At 44.7% G+C, this 17,403-nt stretch overlaps 2 protein-coding genes across 2 annotated transcripts in view; both read right to left on the bottom strand.

Moving 5' to 3' along the window:
- The window catches only part of SECISBP2 (SECIS binding protein 2), a 29,386-nt gene extending 26,071 nt beyond the window's left edge, over window positions 1-3,315 (bottom strand). Inside the window, exons 1-2 of the mRNA XM_075726195.1 lie at window positions 3,274-3,315; window positions 1,443-1,588 (exon numbers count right to left, since the gene is read on the bottom strand). Of these exons, the coding sequence (XP_075582310.1) occupies window positions 1,443-1,588; window positions 3,274-3,315 (188 nt within the window). The remainder of the gene's footprint in view (window positions 1-1,442; window positions 1,589-3,273) is intronic.
- A 3,006-nt stretch (window positions 3,316-6,321) lies between these two features.
- CKS2 (CDC28 protein kinase regulatory subunit 2) lies at window positions 6,322-15,320 on the bottom strand. The gene is made up of 3 exons (XM_075726880.1): window positions 15,243-15,320; window positions 7,956-8,083; window positions 6,322-6,734 (listed from the first exon to the last, which is right to left on the bottom strand). The coding sequence occupies exons 1-3, from the start codon at window positions 15,299-15,301 to the stop codon at window positions 6,682-6,684; spliced, it is 240 nt and encodes a 79-aa protein (XP_075582995.1). The 5' UTR covers window positions 15,302-15,320; the 3' UTR covers window positions 6,322-6,681.
- Between the last annotated feature and the right edge of the window lie 2,083 nt (window positions 15,321-17,403).

Below are 17,403 nucleotides of genomic sequence, written 5' to 3'. Positions count from 1 at the left end.
TATCATCATTATTATATTGTTATTATTATCATTACTATCTTACTTTATTTCAGTTGGTAAACTGTTCTTATCTCAACCCAGGAGTGTTTCTCACTCTTACTCCTCCAATTCTCTGCCGCATCCCATCAGGGTAGGGGGAGTGAGTGAGCAGCTCCGTGGTGCTTAGCTGCTGGCTGGGGCTAAACCACGACACCTTCCAACTTTGTCCTACGCTTTGTACAGAAACTATATGCTGAGATCCAAATTTGTTAGGGAGAAAGGAAATGTCTCAGCTTAAGAAAGTTGCATATAGTTTTTAAAGCTGGTCACCATGAAGCAGCCAACCTCTGAATCTTGCGTAGGTAATGAAAAACAGCGAAACTTTCCCATCAGAACAAGAGAATTCAGATAATGTATTTCTCACTGCCTGTTGCAATTCTGATAGACTGTAGTCACAACAAACCTTACAATCATAGTTTACACACAGAGAAGAAAAGTAACAAATGACAGTCAAAAAAATAACTGTGGCTTAGTCCCAACAAGGCAAAACATTCATCAGAATATTGCTGCTGTCTCCTGGGTTTTTTTTAAATGCTAACTGATTTAATGCTAATGCTATGTCTTTTTGTAATGCATAGATCAGGCCATACTGACCTCAATATTAAATTCTTATTACAAATCAAAATGGGTTGAAAATACTGAGATTTTCTGTAGGATAAAACGAAGGCCTACAATGAATGTGTTTGCTAAGGCTCTAACTAAACTTGTTAGGATGCACCACAGCAATTGCAAAATTAATCCAATGTTTAGAGTTCTGAGAAGCAACTAGAGAACTACGTAACATCACAAGATTCTTACAAGGCTCAATTATTTCCTATTCTACTATGCACGCTTTTTTCTAGTTTGCTCTGGGGTTAACAATACTTTTGTAAGTCTACCATGAATGCCCTTTTTTTCAGGCCTTAACAGAAAAAAACCTTTTAGAAACTTGTAGCATTCTTACTAAAACTGCCTTTCTGGGGATGCACGTGTTGTGGAGAGGAGATCCGGGAGGCGCCCCATACATTATTTAAATGTTTTACAGCATAAGGAACCTTCTTGGAGGGTCTACCCCTTCCTTTTATATGACTATATTTACCCCAGCATTGTTTTAACACAACCATTCTTTCAGCAAGGACTGGATTCAACTCCTTCCAAAGCACAGATGAGTCAGATCAATCATTACAGACCAGCAAATCCTCCTTAATCCTCTGTAAGAATACAGGCCCTCAGGAGCAAGAGACAAGGTACCAGATATATGCCCAAAGAACATAAATGAAAACACCTAAGTCATGAAGACAACACACAAGCGTTTCTACAGTTAAAATATTAATGTATCAGAGCTTTGACTTTTAAGAGCATTCAATGTCCAACACCAGAAGGTTAAAATCCCCAAAGAAATAAGATTTAGAAAATATACATACTTATCCAAAGATGGTTCCTGAACAAATGGGTAGCATGTAGTTAAATACCTAGGAAAGACACATGCTTCTGAGGGTTCTGACCATGCCACAGTTACCGCCGCATGTTTTGGAACAAATGGTTTGACCTCTGCTGACAACTTGATGCCCTGAGAAACAAAACGTTTTTTGGCTACATGGATTTGGAGATTAATGCTATAAGTGAAAAATACTCATCCTTGTGAAAAATACTCATCCTTGTGAGCTTAACTGTCATAGGAAAGTGTTAGTTTGCTCTCTTCTAATAAAACATGCAAAACAACAAAGCTCACCAAAAGGAAACGAAGGAAGAGGGAGAATCAAAAACCAAGGAATTGTAAGAGAAATGTGACTGCTCTGGGAACTTACTTCCTTTAATACCCACAAAGGTCAGTTACAGAAAGGACAGAGGCTTGCTTAACACAAGACACAGTAAACGCTGTTATATGAATTCTTACTTTAGATGTGAACAACATAGGCTAAAGCTCATAACATATACTAGCACTACTGTAAAATCAAACTCTAGAAGTATGTAGCAATAATGGCTTTGTGTACATCTGTATTTTAAGGTAGTCTGTCTGAAATCAATACTTAATTATATGACCTTCTCATTTCTGGCACAACACAAATCTACCAAGGCGAACAAATTTTCCATTTGTTCTGAATTACCGTCGATTTAAACTGGATATGTATATACGGAAGGACATCGAAATGAGACTCAAAGTATTTACTGCCATTACAGTGTTAGACTGCTTTACTCACCCTAATGCATGCCGCAAGTCATTCCTATAGCTGACTGTGTATTTTAGGGTAACTGACATACTACATGCAAATTGGGATTTCTTCACTTGTCAAAGCCAATTCCAATAACTAAATAACACACAAGGCTTTTAAAAATATTTGAACAGTAGTTTCAATGTTGAGCATATAAATTGGACTCCCTGCATCCTACAGTGGCTCAGCAGTCACTTGTATCATAAACATTTAAAGGGCTCTGACAGCCTTAAGTTACAAATAACCGCAAACTTTGAGTTTACCAGGCGGATCCAAATATACAACGAACATCCACTGTAACAGTGACAAACCAAACGTGAGATTTGTGCAGTTAGGTACAGCAATATGTATGAAAAAACATACGCTCAGCAGGTGTTTAAAGCAAAGCAGTACCGAACAGTTATTGAGAATACCTCACTCACGATACAGGCAGCGTATCACAGCAAGCAGCTGCGTTTGCAGGCTCATCACTAACTTTAAAGACCCCCGAGCCTGCCCAGGCAGTCAGCCCAAGTGCAACCCCACGCCGCTGTCACCGCTCCGAATCTGTACGCCCATCTTTAAGGCGACTGGAACGCCTCCCCGCCCGTGCGGCAGGCGTCCGAACAAGAAGCGGTGTTCACACTCGAGCTCACTGCAAGGAACGTGGGGGGCTCCCCCCCCAAGCGGCAGCAAGCGACCCGCCCTGCCTCAACCCCAGCCCCCCCTCCCCTCGGTGCTGCCCTCCCAGGACTCCTCTCCCCCGTCCTAAACCAAAGGCCGCCTGGAGGCGCGCTGCGAGGCCCCGCCGGAGGCCCGCGGGCAGGCGGAGCGCTCGGCCCGGCGGGGCCGCAGGCAGCCGCCCCTGCGCCGGCAGACGCCGGCCTCCGCCAGCCCGGCCGCCGGAGAGGGACAGGCAGCGCGCCGCGGGCCCCGGGGTCGCGGCGGGCCGAGGCAGGCCGCCCGCGGCGCGCAGGCGGCGGCTCCGCACCCCCGTTAGGCAGGCGGGCCGGGAGGAGGTGGGCAGGGAGCGGGGGACTGCGGGAGCTGCCGCCGCCCTTACCTCGCCGCCCCGGCCAGAGCCCGGCCGCCTCTCCGCGGACATGGCGTGGCGAGCCGCGGCCCCCGCCCCGCCGCCCGCTGCCCCTCGCCTGCCGCTCGGCGCAGCGGCGCGCAGCGATGACGGCGGCGCCGGGGGCGGGGCGGGGCGGCGGGGCAGCCGCGCGCCTGCAGCGCGGTGCCGCGGCCGTCGGCGGGGGACAGCGGGGCTGTGCCGCCGCCCGCGCGGGGAGCGGCCCCGGCCGCGGCCGAGTCGTAGAATCATAGAATCGTTTAGGTTGGAAAAGACCTTTGAGATCATCCCGTCCAACCATTAACCTGCACTACCAAGTCCACACTAAGCCAATCAAGGGTAGACTAGACTAAACCATGTCCCAAGTGCCACGTCTGCCTGTTTTTTGAACACTTCCAGGGATGGTGACTCCACCACCTCTCTCGGTAGCCTGTTCCAGTGCTTGACTACCCTTTCACTGAAGAAATTTTTCCTAATTTCCAACCTAAACCTCCCCTGGTGCAGCTTGAGCCCATTCCCTCTCGTCCTATCGCTAACCACATGGGAGAAGAGCCCAACACCCACCTCACTACAACCTCCTTTCAGGTAGCTGTAGAGAGCAATAAGGTCTCTCCTCAGCCTCCTCTTCTCCAGACTAAACAACCCCAGTTCCCTCAGCCGCTCCTCATAAGGCCTGTGCTCCAGACCCTTCACCAGCCTTGTTGCCCTTCTCTGAACACGCTCCAGCACCTCAATGTCTTTCTTGTATTGAGGGGCCCAAAACTGGACACAGTATTCCAGGTGCGGCCTCACCAGTGCCGAGTACAGGGGGAGAATCACTTCCCTGTTCCTGCTGGCCACACTATTCCTGATACAGGCCAGGAGTCCTTGAGAGGATGGGTACAGGCGGCACCCGGGGCTCGATGCTGCCTGAGCCACCTGACCGTGGTGCGCTGCTGAGCTCCGTCCCCCAAGGGGTGGGGCGGAAGGGCACAAAGGTCGGCGCTTGCAGGCAGCAGGCGAGCAGAAAGCCTTGCAAGGGCCGCCGACCGCCGTGGGACATCAAAGTACAGCGCCCAGGACTCTGGTGCTGAAGCCCTGGGGAAAAAAGCAGGGCCCGAGCACAGCCCAGTGGGCTTCTCGCTGGTGGTTCTAACTAAGGCACTTGAGAGCCCCGCTCCGAGGGGTGAGGCCGTAAAGGCTTCAGCACTGAGAGCGCACTGCAGACCATTTGACCACCACCGAGAGAGATGCCTCTCCCACTGTCAGAGAAAAGACCACAAGGGTTACCTTCCTCTGTCGTCATCCTAACAACCTTAATCACAAGCACACATTAGAGAGGGAGAGCATGTACTTCATCAGTACTTTTATGTGTGAACCAGACACAGCCACTGGTACTATACAGTTATTCAAACACCGAATATACTGAAGCACCTCTTCAAAAAAATCTTATTGTATGGCTACCAGTACAGGGTCCCAAGATGCCACAGCAACTGTTTTGATGCAGTTTATTACCTTGGAAATTGTCAGACAAAGTCCATCCAGCATCTTACCTTTGCTGGCACTGATAAAGGACTGATCACTTCCATTGTATTAGCCCTGACTTTTTATATGGCAAGGAGACCAAGCTCAGACTGTCCTACAACCAGCAGCTGCTTTTATCAGATGAAAAGCTCTGTTTGCTTTGACAATGTTTCTAAAGCACTACTGTCCTGGTTCTGGCTGGGATAGAGCTAATGTTCCTCCTAGTAGTATGATTTAGTATGAGGATAATGCTAGCAAGACACTGACATTTTAGTTGTTGCTAAGGAGCACTTACACTAATTCAAGGACTTTTCAGCTTCCCATGCTCTGCCAGGTGCATAAGAAGCTGTGAGGGGGCACAGCCAAGGCAGCAGACCCAAACTGCTCAAAGGGCTATTCCATACCATATGACATCATGCTCAGTATATAAACTGGGGGGTGTGGGCTGGCAGGCAGTGATTGCTGCTCAGGGACGGGGTGGGCATTGGTCAGCAGCTGGTGAGCAGTTGCATTACTTCTCTTCCTTAGGTTTTGTTTCTCTCTTTTTGTTGTTTTCATTACAATTAATTATTATTATATTGCAATCATTAAACCATTCTTATCTCAACCCACAAGTTTTATCTTTTGCTCTTCTGATTCTCTCCCCCTTCCCACGGGGAGGGGTGGGGGGGGGGCGAGCAAGCAGCTGTGTAGTGCTCAGTTGCCAGCTGGGGTTAAAGCACAACACCTACACAGAGTACAGACCAGCTTCCCAGAAAAAAAACAGGATGCAAGACAGGAAGTGCAGGCTAAATCCCCAGACTAAAAAGTCTGCGGCAGAAAGGTAAACTGGTACCACCAAAGTAAATCAAGCAAGCAAAAATATCTCTATGAAATATTAAGTACTACTTAACACCTTAAAACAAGTTTATACCAAGTCATCATTGAATAGCCCAAGTTGGAAGGGACCCACAAGGATCAATTCAACTCCTGGCTCCACACAGGGCAACCTTAAAGTTAAACCATATCTCCAAGAGCATTGTCCAAACACTCCTTGAACATTGACAGGCTTGGGGTCATGACCACTTTCCCCAGGGAGCTTGTTCCAGTGCTTGACCACACACTCAGTGAATAACTTTTTCCTAATATCCAATCTGAACTTCCCCTGACACAGCATTAAGCCATTCCCTTGCATCCTATCACCAGGCACCTCATGACAAGTACAATGGCAAATAGTCATCGCAGAATAATTAATCCCATTATGACCTACATCAACTATAGAGTCCCATAATTAGAGCATGTTGGACACTAGCCTGAGTATTACCTATCACTGCCAGTTTCTTTTCAGGTTGCCTGCAGTTTCCAATTCAAATCCAGGTTAGGAACTTTGGCCCATAGCACAAAGGAATTCTTGCAGAGAAACAAAACAGGTTCACCAAGTTAGTTTTTTTCTGAAGTAGGTACTCTTAACATGTTAGACAGTGAATATTTGTTGTCTGGTGAATAAGAACTGTAGACAGGTTTTATAGATCATTTAAAAACAGTTTATTTCTTTCTTATTACTACTAAGCAGATGAGCCATTGGATTTGAACATGCTACACTTCAGCAGAAAAGCCAAGTGTAAAAGTTATTGAACATGGGTGACAAGTGATCATCTAGTCAGAACATGGAATAAAGATTCGCTGAACAGTCAGATAGGCACTTACATTAAAAGAAGGTAACTTCATCACTCTTTGAACACCATAGCAGCCTACTTAGAATTGCATTTGACTGAGCTTTGTTGCTGTGAATAATACAGCTCATGCACAGGTATGGATGTATGTTTTGTACATTTTAAAGTATTCACTGAATACTACCAACATATATACACTGATATACATAGTTCCAGTAGATTTAGGATGTTTATAGACAATGGTTCATTTCTGCTCATCCTTTGGAAGAGGTCTTCTGAAGAGAAGAATATGTGGTTCTGTGGAAATAAAATTGAACAAAGGGTCAGTCTGTCACCTAAGTCTTGGTTACAGGGACTTCTTCCATTTAAGAGGTCTTGAGCAACAGTTGAAGCTTGCTGTCAAATAATAAACAGATAAGTAAAGTCCACAAATACAGACCCACATTGAGTAACTTTGCAATAACCTTAAAACCATGAAACAGGGTGCTTTTGAAGGTTTTATACCAAATGTTGGCAGTATCATAAACATAAGATACATACAGGAAGGAAGTACTGGGAAAAAATACAGAGTATTTTTAGTTAGCGTTGGTACTAACTCTGTCTCTCTACATTGGGCTATTTGATGACCTTTGGTACTGTAACTTTGACTAACAAACTGCTGATGCTGTCCTTGTCAGGTACATAGCATAAAGCATCAACAAAAGCCACTTTAGTTAATACAGCCAGCTTACATTATTATTGATCTGACTTAATTGTTAAACTCCTCCAAAAAAGCCCAAGTATCACAGGTGCCCAGGTAAGGGAAACACTGGAAGGTTATATTAACTTCTTCACCTGGTTCTTTAGAAACTTACACCTCCATGCTGCTGCAATTCATCTATCACCAGTTACTTTTTAGTCAGGCTTCTCAGTGGTAAGTTATCTTGAATAGCTGTTTTCAGTACATCCTAGTTGGTAAGAGTTTTACAGTTTCATACCCCATTAAGGGAAAGACTGGTTTTAAGTGATGCTTTTAGTAGGCTGTATAACTAGAGTTCGAACTATACTGTAGACTATTCAGAGCATTAATACAGAACCTTCTCTATACAAGCATCTATTAAGTTTTTGAACAAAGAGTAGGTGTCAGCTTTATGATTTACAGATACGCTGCTACATAAAGTTTGGTTCAGTCACAGAGATACTAACATTATTCAAAAGCTCCCAAGAAGCCTATTTCTATAGACACAGGTAGGAACAGTTTCCAGTCTGGCATGTTTTATCTACTGATAGACCGCACATACCTAGGACAAGGCTAGCATTTTGCAGTTCTGGGAGCAAGACGCGAAGGTTTAAGATAGAGGCTGTTATGTTGCCAAATGGCTAAAATAGCAAGGAGATGAAGACAAGTCTAAACATTCAGTAGTGAATTCCATCTATATTCCACAGCAGGAGCAATTATGCACTACACACTTCAACTGAGCACCAGGCAGTTGATATTTTAGACTCTTTGTTCATCTAATTCTGTTCAGATGTGCTTACCTGGCTCATGGATCATATAGTGAACCCAACCAAGACTTTGCTGAACACCAAGTCGTCTCCACTCCTCTTCAGACATTAGATGGGATTTGGGCACTTGTTTTGAAAGTTCTCTTGGCAGCATCACATGTCTGTAGAGATTTAATTATTAAACACACACTACATAAACAAATGCCTGTGTACACTAGAAAACTTGCACAGATCTACACTGAAGGACAGTAAGCAAGTTCAGTTATGAATACCAGCATTCCCTATAAAGAAGCCCAGGGTGCTGACTGATACCACTAGTTTGATTATGAAGCAACCTGTCCCAGAATCTAGTTTTAAATTCACTTTGTCTACTAAACGTTACATGTAAGGCAACTGTATATTGAAACAGTCAACCTATTTCCTGGAAGAGATTAATTCCCCTGCATACTCCAATCACACTACATGTATAGAAGTATGTGTTCTCAGCAATTGGCCTTCATACCAGCTATTTGAAAAATAAGGACTTTGTACTTTTAGAATGATCAATAAGGTTGCTCGTTTGTATTTTGCGTTTTGTAACTGATAATGTATTTTCCACAGAGACTACAGCACTGGTTTAGAAAGACAGAACACTAACACCAATTAAGAGCCTGGTATGTCAGCTGCAGGGAAACATACAGCCTGCTCTCCTCATTGGCAAGTTTCTTAATCACTTAATAGAAAGCAAAGCATTCAATCTTGCTTTTGAGATCTTAAGACACCGAGGCAAAGGGCTCCAGAGCAGAGGATTGTGCTGGGGGGACCCTTCATAAGGCAGCAAAAGCACAGGGAGAGAGAAAAGGCACCCCAGCCCTGCCCCCGCAGCAGGACAGAGTGAGCTGCTGACAAGCAGCAGCTCTGACTCGGCGTGGGCAGGGACAGGAGTGACAGTGGCCAAACCCCCTCATGTACAAAAGCAGCCCTCAGGGAGCGCAGCGAACAGGACAAACAGGGCATGACACTGTCAGAAGGGCATGGCACGTCAGTTTCCACAGGGAAGGCGAAGTCTCTCTCCTAGCTCAAAAGGTAGGTTCAGAAAGTTCAGCTGGTGACAAGTAGCCTAACCATGGCCATGGTATCCACCCGGCGGAAGGCTATATCCTCTGCACTAGCCAGAACAATGCAGCAACCCAGACTGAACTCCCAGGACTACACACAGCCATCCAGGTCTCCGGCTGCAGGGAGTGCCACCACCTTGCACTGGGAACAGATGGCAGTAGAGGGAGCAGCTGCTTATGGTGTTGATGAGGTGGACTATCTACGAGGCATTGTGGAAGAGCTAAGAGAAGTAAGATAGGCTATGGAGCATCAGGGAGTCTGAGCAAGAGATAGACAGGTAAACGGGCCGTATTTGGGACAACAGTTTTGGTGACCCAGATGGGACCGCACTGAAAAACCTTGCCTGGACCAACTTGCTGCAGCCAGCAGGGAGTACTGGACCGACTGGACTCCAGCATGCACCAATAGTTTTTCAGGAACTCTGTCGGTTCATCTCCTTGTTGTTGGTAAGCGACACAAAGGTGAAATGCTAAATCGAGATATTGTGAAAAAAGGGAAAAATCTGATAGAGGAGCAAGCTGAATTCTGGTATTCTGAATCCGAGTCTGAATACCTCTGCGTAAGTCGCTCCATGAAAGGACTGCTGCAGTAGGATACTTCTTAGACACAGACGCTAATTGCGGCTGAGTGTTTGAAGTGCTGGATAAAGTAATTTCCTAGGAAATAATATTTATCTGGCTCCTCTACAGAAGTGTCCGTTGTTCTCCTTTAGGATGCATCTCCTGAAAAGTTGGGGAAGATTTGGTGGGGATCCACTGACCAAAGAAAAATTTAGAAAGTATTGTAGTCAGTGGCAGCAAATGTATAAATTAGAGGATAGAGAGAAATGGCCTGAAAATGGAACATTAAATTATAATACTATTTCATAGTTAATGTTGTTTTCCAGAAGGATGGATAAGTGAGATGAAATTCCATATGTTGATTTATTTTTTGCATTGCGAAATGATCATGATACTAGGAGGAAACGTAAATTAATAGATTATGCAAATAGTATTCTTATGTTAGCTGAGAGCATACAGAAAAAACGTAGGCAAAGGTAGTGTTCTGCCTGTGATATCAGGAGGGGGTGCCAGAGGAAAATAATGAGGAAAATGAAAGGCAAAATGCGAGGGATGACCTAGCACGATTTATGCTAAAAGGGGAGCCAGATGGGGACTGCAATACTGGTGTGGGAAGAGCAATGATTAAACAATATCACAGCAACTGATTTTGTATAGGATACAACATGGGGTTCCTAAACAAAAGAATCTTTCAAAGTTATATGGAATAAAGTAAGAAAGTGATGAGAATCCCTCAGCCTTTTATGAAAGGCTATGTGAGGCTGCTAAGAAATAGATTTAAATCCTGGTGAAGATAGTAATAGGATGATATGTAGTATGTTGTTTATTGGCCAATCAGCACCAGATATTTGGAAAAAGTTACAGAAAGTGGATGGTGAGATGACTATTGCTCAGTTAATAAGTATTGCCTATAAGGTGTATAAAAAAAAGGTGTATCAAAGAGGAGGAGGCAAGAGTTACATATGGACAGTAAACAGAGGGAAAGGTCATGGATATATGCCTCTGCCTTGACCTATGACTAATAACCCTGTTGGGATCAATCAATGTGCATATTGCAGAGAGGAAGGACACTGGAATAGATTGTCCAAAAAGAAAGGGAGTACAAATACCAGCAAAGGGGGGTCAGGTGCCAGAAGCAGTTTTATTGATGATGGGAACTTATGATTCTGAATGAAGGGGACCAGAGGTAAACTTGACTATTTCCCCAGCAGATCCCCTGGTTCCAGTACAGCTGGGGAATGAAATGATGGAATTTTTAGTTGATACCGGAGCCACTTATTCTGTAGTAAATAGTTGTAAGGGGCCTTTAAGCAAGTTCTCTATGCCTGTTGTTGGGAGTCACAGGAAAGAGAGAAATGAGACCCTTTTTACAACCAATGGAATATAAAATTGGAGATCAAATTTTAACACATGAATTTCTGTATATGCCTGAATACCTGATGCCTCTCTTAGGTCGAGACTTATTGAATGAATTGGGGGCACAAATAACTTTTTCTAAAAATACAATTTAAATAAACATCCCAAAGAATAATGCTTGGAAAGCTCAGTTATGTCTATTACAGAATGAAAATGAGAAAGAGATTGAAGGACCAGAAGAAATTTTGGATGCTGTTATTCTTACAGTATGGGCCACAAAAACACCTTGGAAGGGCCAAGTCAGCTATACCGATAAAAGTGGAACTGAAACCCAACCCTAAACTGGTAAGAAGGAAACAATACCCCATGAAATTAGAAGCAAGATTGGGCTTAGAATCATTAATATACAATTTCTTGCAACATGGATTTTTGCAAGAATATAATACAATCAGAATATAATACTCCAATATTACCAGTAAAAAACCCTTGATCGCAAGAATATCGGCTAGTACAGGATCTAAGGGCAATTAATGCAGTTGTACCTGATGTGCATCTGGTGGTACCCAATCCATACACTTATCCTCCATCTCAGAAACTAACATATTTTACTGTGTTAGATTTAAAGGATGCTTTCTTTTGTATTCCATCAGAGACTGAAAGCCAGAAGTTATTTGCTTTTGAATGGGAGAGTCCAACGACAGGATGGAAGACAACTTTGCTGGACTGTACTGCCGCAAGGAGTCAAAAACAACCTGACTTTGTTTGGTAATGTACTTGCCAAGGAATTAGAACAATGGCAAGGTAAGGATCCTTACGTTACTCTTTGCAATATGCAGATGACATACTTCTGGGAACAGATACTGAACTACAATCTAAAACGGCAACCATCAGTTTATTAAATTTTTGGGGATTGACTGGATACCAGGTGTCACAAAAGAAAGCACAGATAGTGCAAAAGACTGTCACTTATTTGGGATTCAAAATCTCTCAAGGGGAAAGGAAATGCGGAACTGAAAGAAAGAAGCCTGTATGTCAAACTGCCCCTCCCCAGCCAAAAAGAGAACTAAGAGGATTTTGGGTATGGCAGGCTGGTGCAGACTTTGCATACCCAATTTTGGACTGATGACAAAACAGTTGTATGAGGCTTTGAAAGGGTCAGGAGAAGCTTTGCAATGGACCCCCAAATATTGAAAGGGTTTTGATGATATTAAGATGGCTTTGATGAAAGCGCCAGCCCTGGGATTGCCAAATTTGACTGAACCATTTACTTTGTATGTGTATGAAAGAATGCATGTGGCCCTGGGAATCTTAACTCAAACACCAGCAGACTGGAAGAGGCCAGTTGCTTACTTCTCTAAACAGCTAGATGAGGTTAGCAAAGGATGGCCTGCATGTCTTTGAGCAGCAGCGGCTGCAGTCTTGTTGATTCAAGAGGCCCATAGACTAACCCTGGGACAAAGAATCACTGTGTTTGTCCCGCACGCAGTGTTAACTGCCTGGGAGCAGAAAGGACATAATTGGTTATCTCCCAGCAGAATGGTACACTATCAGGCTGTGTTGATTGAACAGGACAATGTGACGCTAGACTTCTACAGCTTTGAATCCTGCAACATTGATGCCCATTTCTAATGATGACAATTTAACCCATGATTGTTTACAGACTATTGAACAGGTATATTCCAGTAGGTCAGATCCAAAGGATACTCCCTTTGAAAAGTCCAGACTGGATTTTGTTTGCAGATGGCAGAAGTTTTGTCCTGAAAGGAGAATAAAAAGCCAGATATACAGTAGTGACTTTAGAAGAGGAGGTGGAGGCTAACCCACTTCCAGCAAATATGTCTGCACAGAAAGCAGACTTGATTGCTCTCATTAGAGCATTGGAACTGTCCCAAGGAAAGCGAGTGAATGTTTATACTGTTTCTAAATATGCTTTTGGGGTAGTTCACGCTCATGGAGTGATACGGAAGAACGTGGGTTGTCATCCTCTCAAGGAACTCCGGTAAAGTACAGAACTGAGATTTTAAGGTTGATAACAGCAGTCAATTTGCCTAAGGAAGTGGCAGTCATCTACTATAAAGCACATGAATCAGGACAAACTGATGTGATTACAGGAAACTGCAAGGCTGATGAAGTAGTGAGAAGAGTATCCTTTACTAAAGTACTGGGTGCTTTAATCCCCACCATGAATTTGAAAATGCATGTTCCTAGGTATACAGAAAAAGAAGGTAAGTTAGCTAAGTTTTGGAATTGTAGTAAAACACAGGGTGGATGGTGGGTAATACCAAATGGACAATGTATAGGTACAGCCCCAATTATGAGAGAATTATTGCAATGAACTCGGAGACACCCAGATGGGAGCAGATACATTAGTCTCAAGCATTAAAAGGTATGCAGTTGGACCCAGAACTCAACAATATGCAAAAGGACTTGTTAAACAGTGACAAATTTGTTGCAGAAACAATCCTAAAATAGAAAAGAAGCTTCCACCTGGAGAGGTAAACCAGGGATATCTCCCTGGGGAACACTGGCAAATTGATTTTTCTGAATTACCTAAAAGTAATGGATATAAGTATCTTTCAGTATTGGTAGATACTTTTTCAGGGTGGCCTGAAGCCTTCCCAAGCTAACAACAAAGCTAGGTAAGTGAATAAAAACTTGTTGAAGGAAATAATACCAAGATTTGGGATTCCTGAAAGCACCTCTTCGGATAGAGGTCCTCATTTTATAGCAGCAATAGTAAGAGAAGTTGTAAAGTATCTTCAAATACAGTGGGATTTACTTACCCCCCTGGGGACCTCAATCTAGCGGGAAAGTGGAAAGGAGGAATCAACCATTAAAAAGACAGATAGCAAAATTATGTCAGGAGACACATTTAAAATGGGCAGAGGTTTTGCCCATAGCCTTGATGCGTATAGGTATTACTCATCGAGTTAAAGAATGAGTAAGCCCTTTTGAAATACTGTATGGCAGACCCTATTCAGTAAATTTGACTGGGAAAGCAGATCAAATGCACACAAGGGGTAATAAAATACTTACTATCTTTTATCTATGGCTAGAACTGTGTCTTCACTGCATAGATATATAAGGACAAGGACACCAATTCTATTGGATACTCCAGTGCATTTTTTGAACCAGGAGATCAAGCATACCTTCGGGTTTGGAAAGATGAGCCACTGAAAGAGAAGTGGGAAGGACCATATACAGTGTTACTCAAGACTAACACTGCAGTGAAAGTAGATGGAGCAGACTCCTGGATTCATTATACAAGAGTTAAGAAAGCACTGACTCTGGAACCAAAACAATGCACTCCTAGATAAACGGGACATTTAAAGTTAACTCTTTCTTGCCCCAGATGATGTTAGAAGGCAGTAACTAGCTCATATATTAGTTAAAAGAAATGGAAGCGAGACTTGTCGAAGAATTAAACTTCGATAAGTCTCAAAGGCGGGAAATTGTTATCCAAAGCTGATGCCCTACCCTAACTATGCTTTTGCTTGGTTAATAGATTGCTAATGACAAATTGTCCAGGAACAGGACACAAGATGATGTATTGTTGTCTTGACTACTAAACCATGAAGAGTTAGTTAGGATCTGCCAAGAAGGCAAGTAGGGGAAAGGTAATTTCGGCAGGGGGACATTGTGACCACCGACTCAATTAAAAACTAAAAAGACTACCCCCACACACTCCTTGAGCATGCATAGTAAATCAAAGTAATATTGTACCTTTACATTTAAGCGAAGAAGTTATGAACCAGTGAGAGACAAGTACGCTTAGCTAATTTAATGATTATGTAGCAGATAGGTGTGGTGTGTTAATTGTAATGTATAAAAGTTAGAGAAAACTTTGGTAGGGGTGCTAACTTTGTAGAATTACCACCTAGCACCCAAACTAGTGCAACTTTCAGAATAAAACAGTATCTCGCCTCAGTGTGCGAGGATTGACTTATTGCACACCAGATAAACGAGCCCTATTTGGGACAACAGAATAAGCCACCGCCCTCCCCTCCCCTCCCCTCCCCTCCCCTCCTTCCCTCCACCACCCCCCCCCGCCTCCCCGCAGCTGGTCGAAAGCTCCGCAAAAACCCACCATGAAGAGGCAAGGCAAGGCACGGCCCCTCCCCACAGGCTTTAGGCCCTTCGGACCCCACGGAAGCCAGAGCCACGCTCATTGCCGCCACCAGCCGCACTTACTCCATAAGGGCATCGCACAAGGCCTGCAAGCCGCCCCCCCCCTCCGAAAAGGCCACCAGGAGCCCCTTCCTAATCCCTTCAGCCGGCCCTCCCGCGCTCTCCCACAGCCGCATACCGGTACTCGTACTGCTCGTCGAAGTACTTGTCAGAATAGTAGATTTGCTTGTGGGCCATGGCGAGAGGCGGCGAGAGGCAGCGAAGCGCAGGAGCAGCAGTAACGGCCGGGACGGTTCTCTTCAGGGACAACCCCGCGGACTAACCGCCCGCTTCCGCGCCCCGCTCGGTTTGAATCGAACAGCTCCGCTCTCATTGGCCTAGCCGGGCCGGGCCGGGCCAATAGCCTGCCGCGCCGCCGCGTGACTCCAACGCTCGCCCTCCCACCAATCCCCTGCGGGCTGCGGGGGAGCCCTACGTAAGGGGGTGACGGCGGGGCGGGGCTGGGGCGCCTTAGCCGAGGGGGCGGGGGTGCGCTGATTGGCCAGCCGCGGCCGGGGCCGCCCGCTTCCAGCAGTTTCTGGAGGGTTCGGGGCGGCGGGTGGCGGTTGGGGCCGTTAGGCAGGGCTACCCGACCCCTACTGCCGTCGGCTTGGCGCGGCCTTTGCGGCGCAAGCGGCTGCAGGCCCGGGGATTGCTGGTGGCAGGCAGCGGGAGGCAGCCTTCTCCGGCTTCCTAATAAAGCTTCAGGTTTAAATTAAACGAGTGCTGTGCCCTGGCGCCACTGCTTTACTGCGTACCGCGGGGCCGGGTAGGTTTTGTGAGCTCATGCCATGCCGGACTACGGCTCTTTGACGAACAACAGCTGCTCCCTTGGCTTGAAAGGCCGTAGCGCCTGTAGCGCTTTGCATGCTACGTGCTCAGAGCGCAAACAGAAAACAAGCGTGGGGTGCAGGTGTGTTTGGAGCTGTGTGGTGTCTCTGGACAGGATTTCCATCTTACGAACAGTCTTCGCCAGCAAAGGAGCACAGTAAATAGTTCTCATGGTGAAAGATAAGTAGCAACTTGCCAGGATTTGATAAGAGGCGCTGCAGTTCGTATGAATGTTATTTTTGGCATCAGGCTTTTTCAGTAGGTAAATAGTGCATTCTGCGCTTCCCTAAACTCCAGTGGTATTTCTTGGGTGTAGGTGCCCTGTGAGATGAGATAAGCTTAGTTGGAATGTTGCCAGAAAAGGCGATTTCACCGTTGCTTTCTTAATGTTCTGTGTCCCCTGCCTACGGCATGCTGCTGTTTCCTCTCCTTGTTGGGCCTCTGTAGCAAAAGAAGAGTAGTTTAATCTTCTGCTTTCGTGGTGCTACCAGAAATGTGGGTATTGCCTATGATCATGTCATACATCTCTCTGAAAACTCTTCTGGTGGTGGAAAAAAAAAAAAATTGGAACTCCTGAGGCACAAGTGCAGACACAAATGCGTGGGTGGGGATCATTGTTTTTAGCAGCATAGTTTTTACGGCTACTGCAGCCTAATGTCTTAAATGCCTTAAATGTCTTTAAACCAGTCTCACGCCTTAGAATTGTTAAAAGGTGTACTTCTCATAATCCAGCAGTAATATTTTTCTCTTAACTGGACTGCATCTCGGGGCATGTTGACATAGGTCATTTACAGGCAAAATGAAGTCAGTATTTTTGTATTGTGTAGTTAAGTGTATAAAATTCATTAACAAAGATCCTCAGCAGGAATATAAATTCCAATATAATCGTAGAAGTACAAACCAGCTGCAAGTTTTCTAAGGTGTTGGTTGGATTATTCAAAACAGAATATGGGGGGTTTTTTTAGCTTAGTTTTGGCCAGCACAACTGTTGGTTTTAGATACTTAAGGCAGAGAGTACATAATTTCTGTTAGGAATGGTGGTGTGTAATAACGGAAAAAAAGATCAAACCACCATGACAAAGGGGTTCTGCTGGGCGAAAGATATTTCATCTATGTGCTTTCTTTATAACCTTTCAGCTTATCTCATGCATATTGAACATGTGACCTTTATGGAAGCCTGTACATAAGCCTCCTTTGAGTTCACTTAGAAGTGAAAGGCTGTAGTCCCCTAAAGCAACTTTTCCTTCTGTTGCAAATACTCATACCACATTATAATTTTAAAGAGGATTAAAAGGACTCTTAGGCAGGTACACATCCAATTCTCTTTGACATCCCTCAAATTATTTTGAAAATCCTTGTTCCTCAGGATTGAACAACTGTATTTATCAGGCAGCTGGCAGAACTAACAAAACCAACATACTGGTTTTAGTAATCCAGGGTTAGGAGATCTTGTTTAGTACCAGCGTGCC

Source organism: Pelecanus crispus, chromosome Z (assembly GCF_030463565.1).
Source record: "Pelecanus crispus isolate bPelCri1 chromosome Z, bPelCri1.pri, whole genome shotgun sequence".
NCBI lineage: Eukaryota > Metazoa > Chordata > Aves > Pelecaniformes > Pelecanidae > Pelecanus > Pelecanus crispus.
Note: the sequence above shows the minus strand (reverse complement) of the source record. Positions and strands in the feature narration are given on the sequence as shown.

Excerpts from the sequence above, each read along its gene's own strand:
- CKS2 (XM_075726880.1), bottom strand. The coding sequence starts at position 15,301 with ATGGCCCACAAGCAAATCTACTATTCTGACAAGTACTTCGACGAGCAG. Across the intron at positions 8,084-15,242 it reads GACGAGCAGTACGAGTACCG|ACATGTGATGCTGCCAAGAG; the intron begins GTATGCGGCTGT and ends AAATCTCTACAG. Across the intron at positions 6,735-7,955 it reads CTATATGATCCATGAGCCAG|AACCACATATTCTTCTCTTC; the intron begins GTAAGCACATCT and ends TTATTTCCACAG.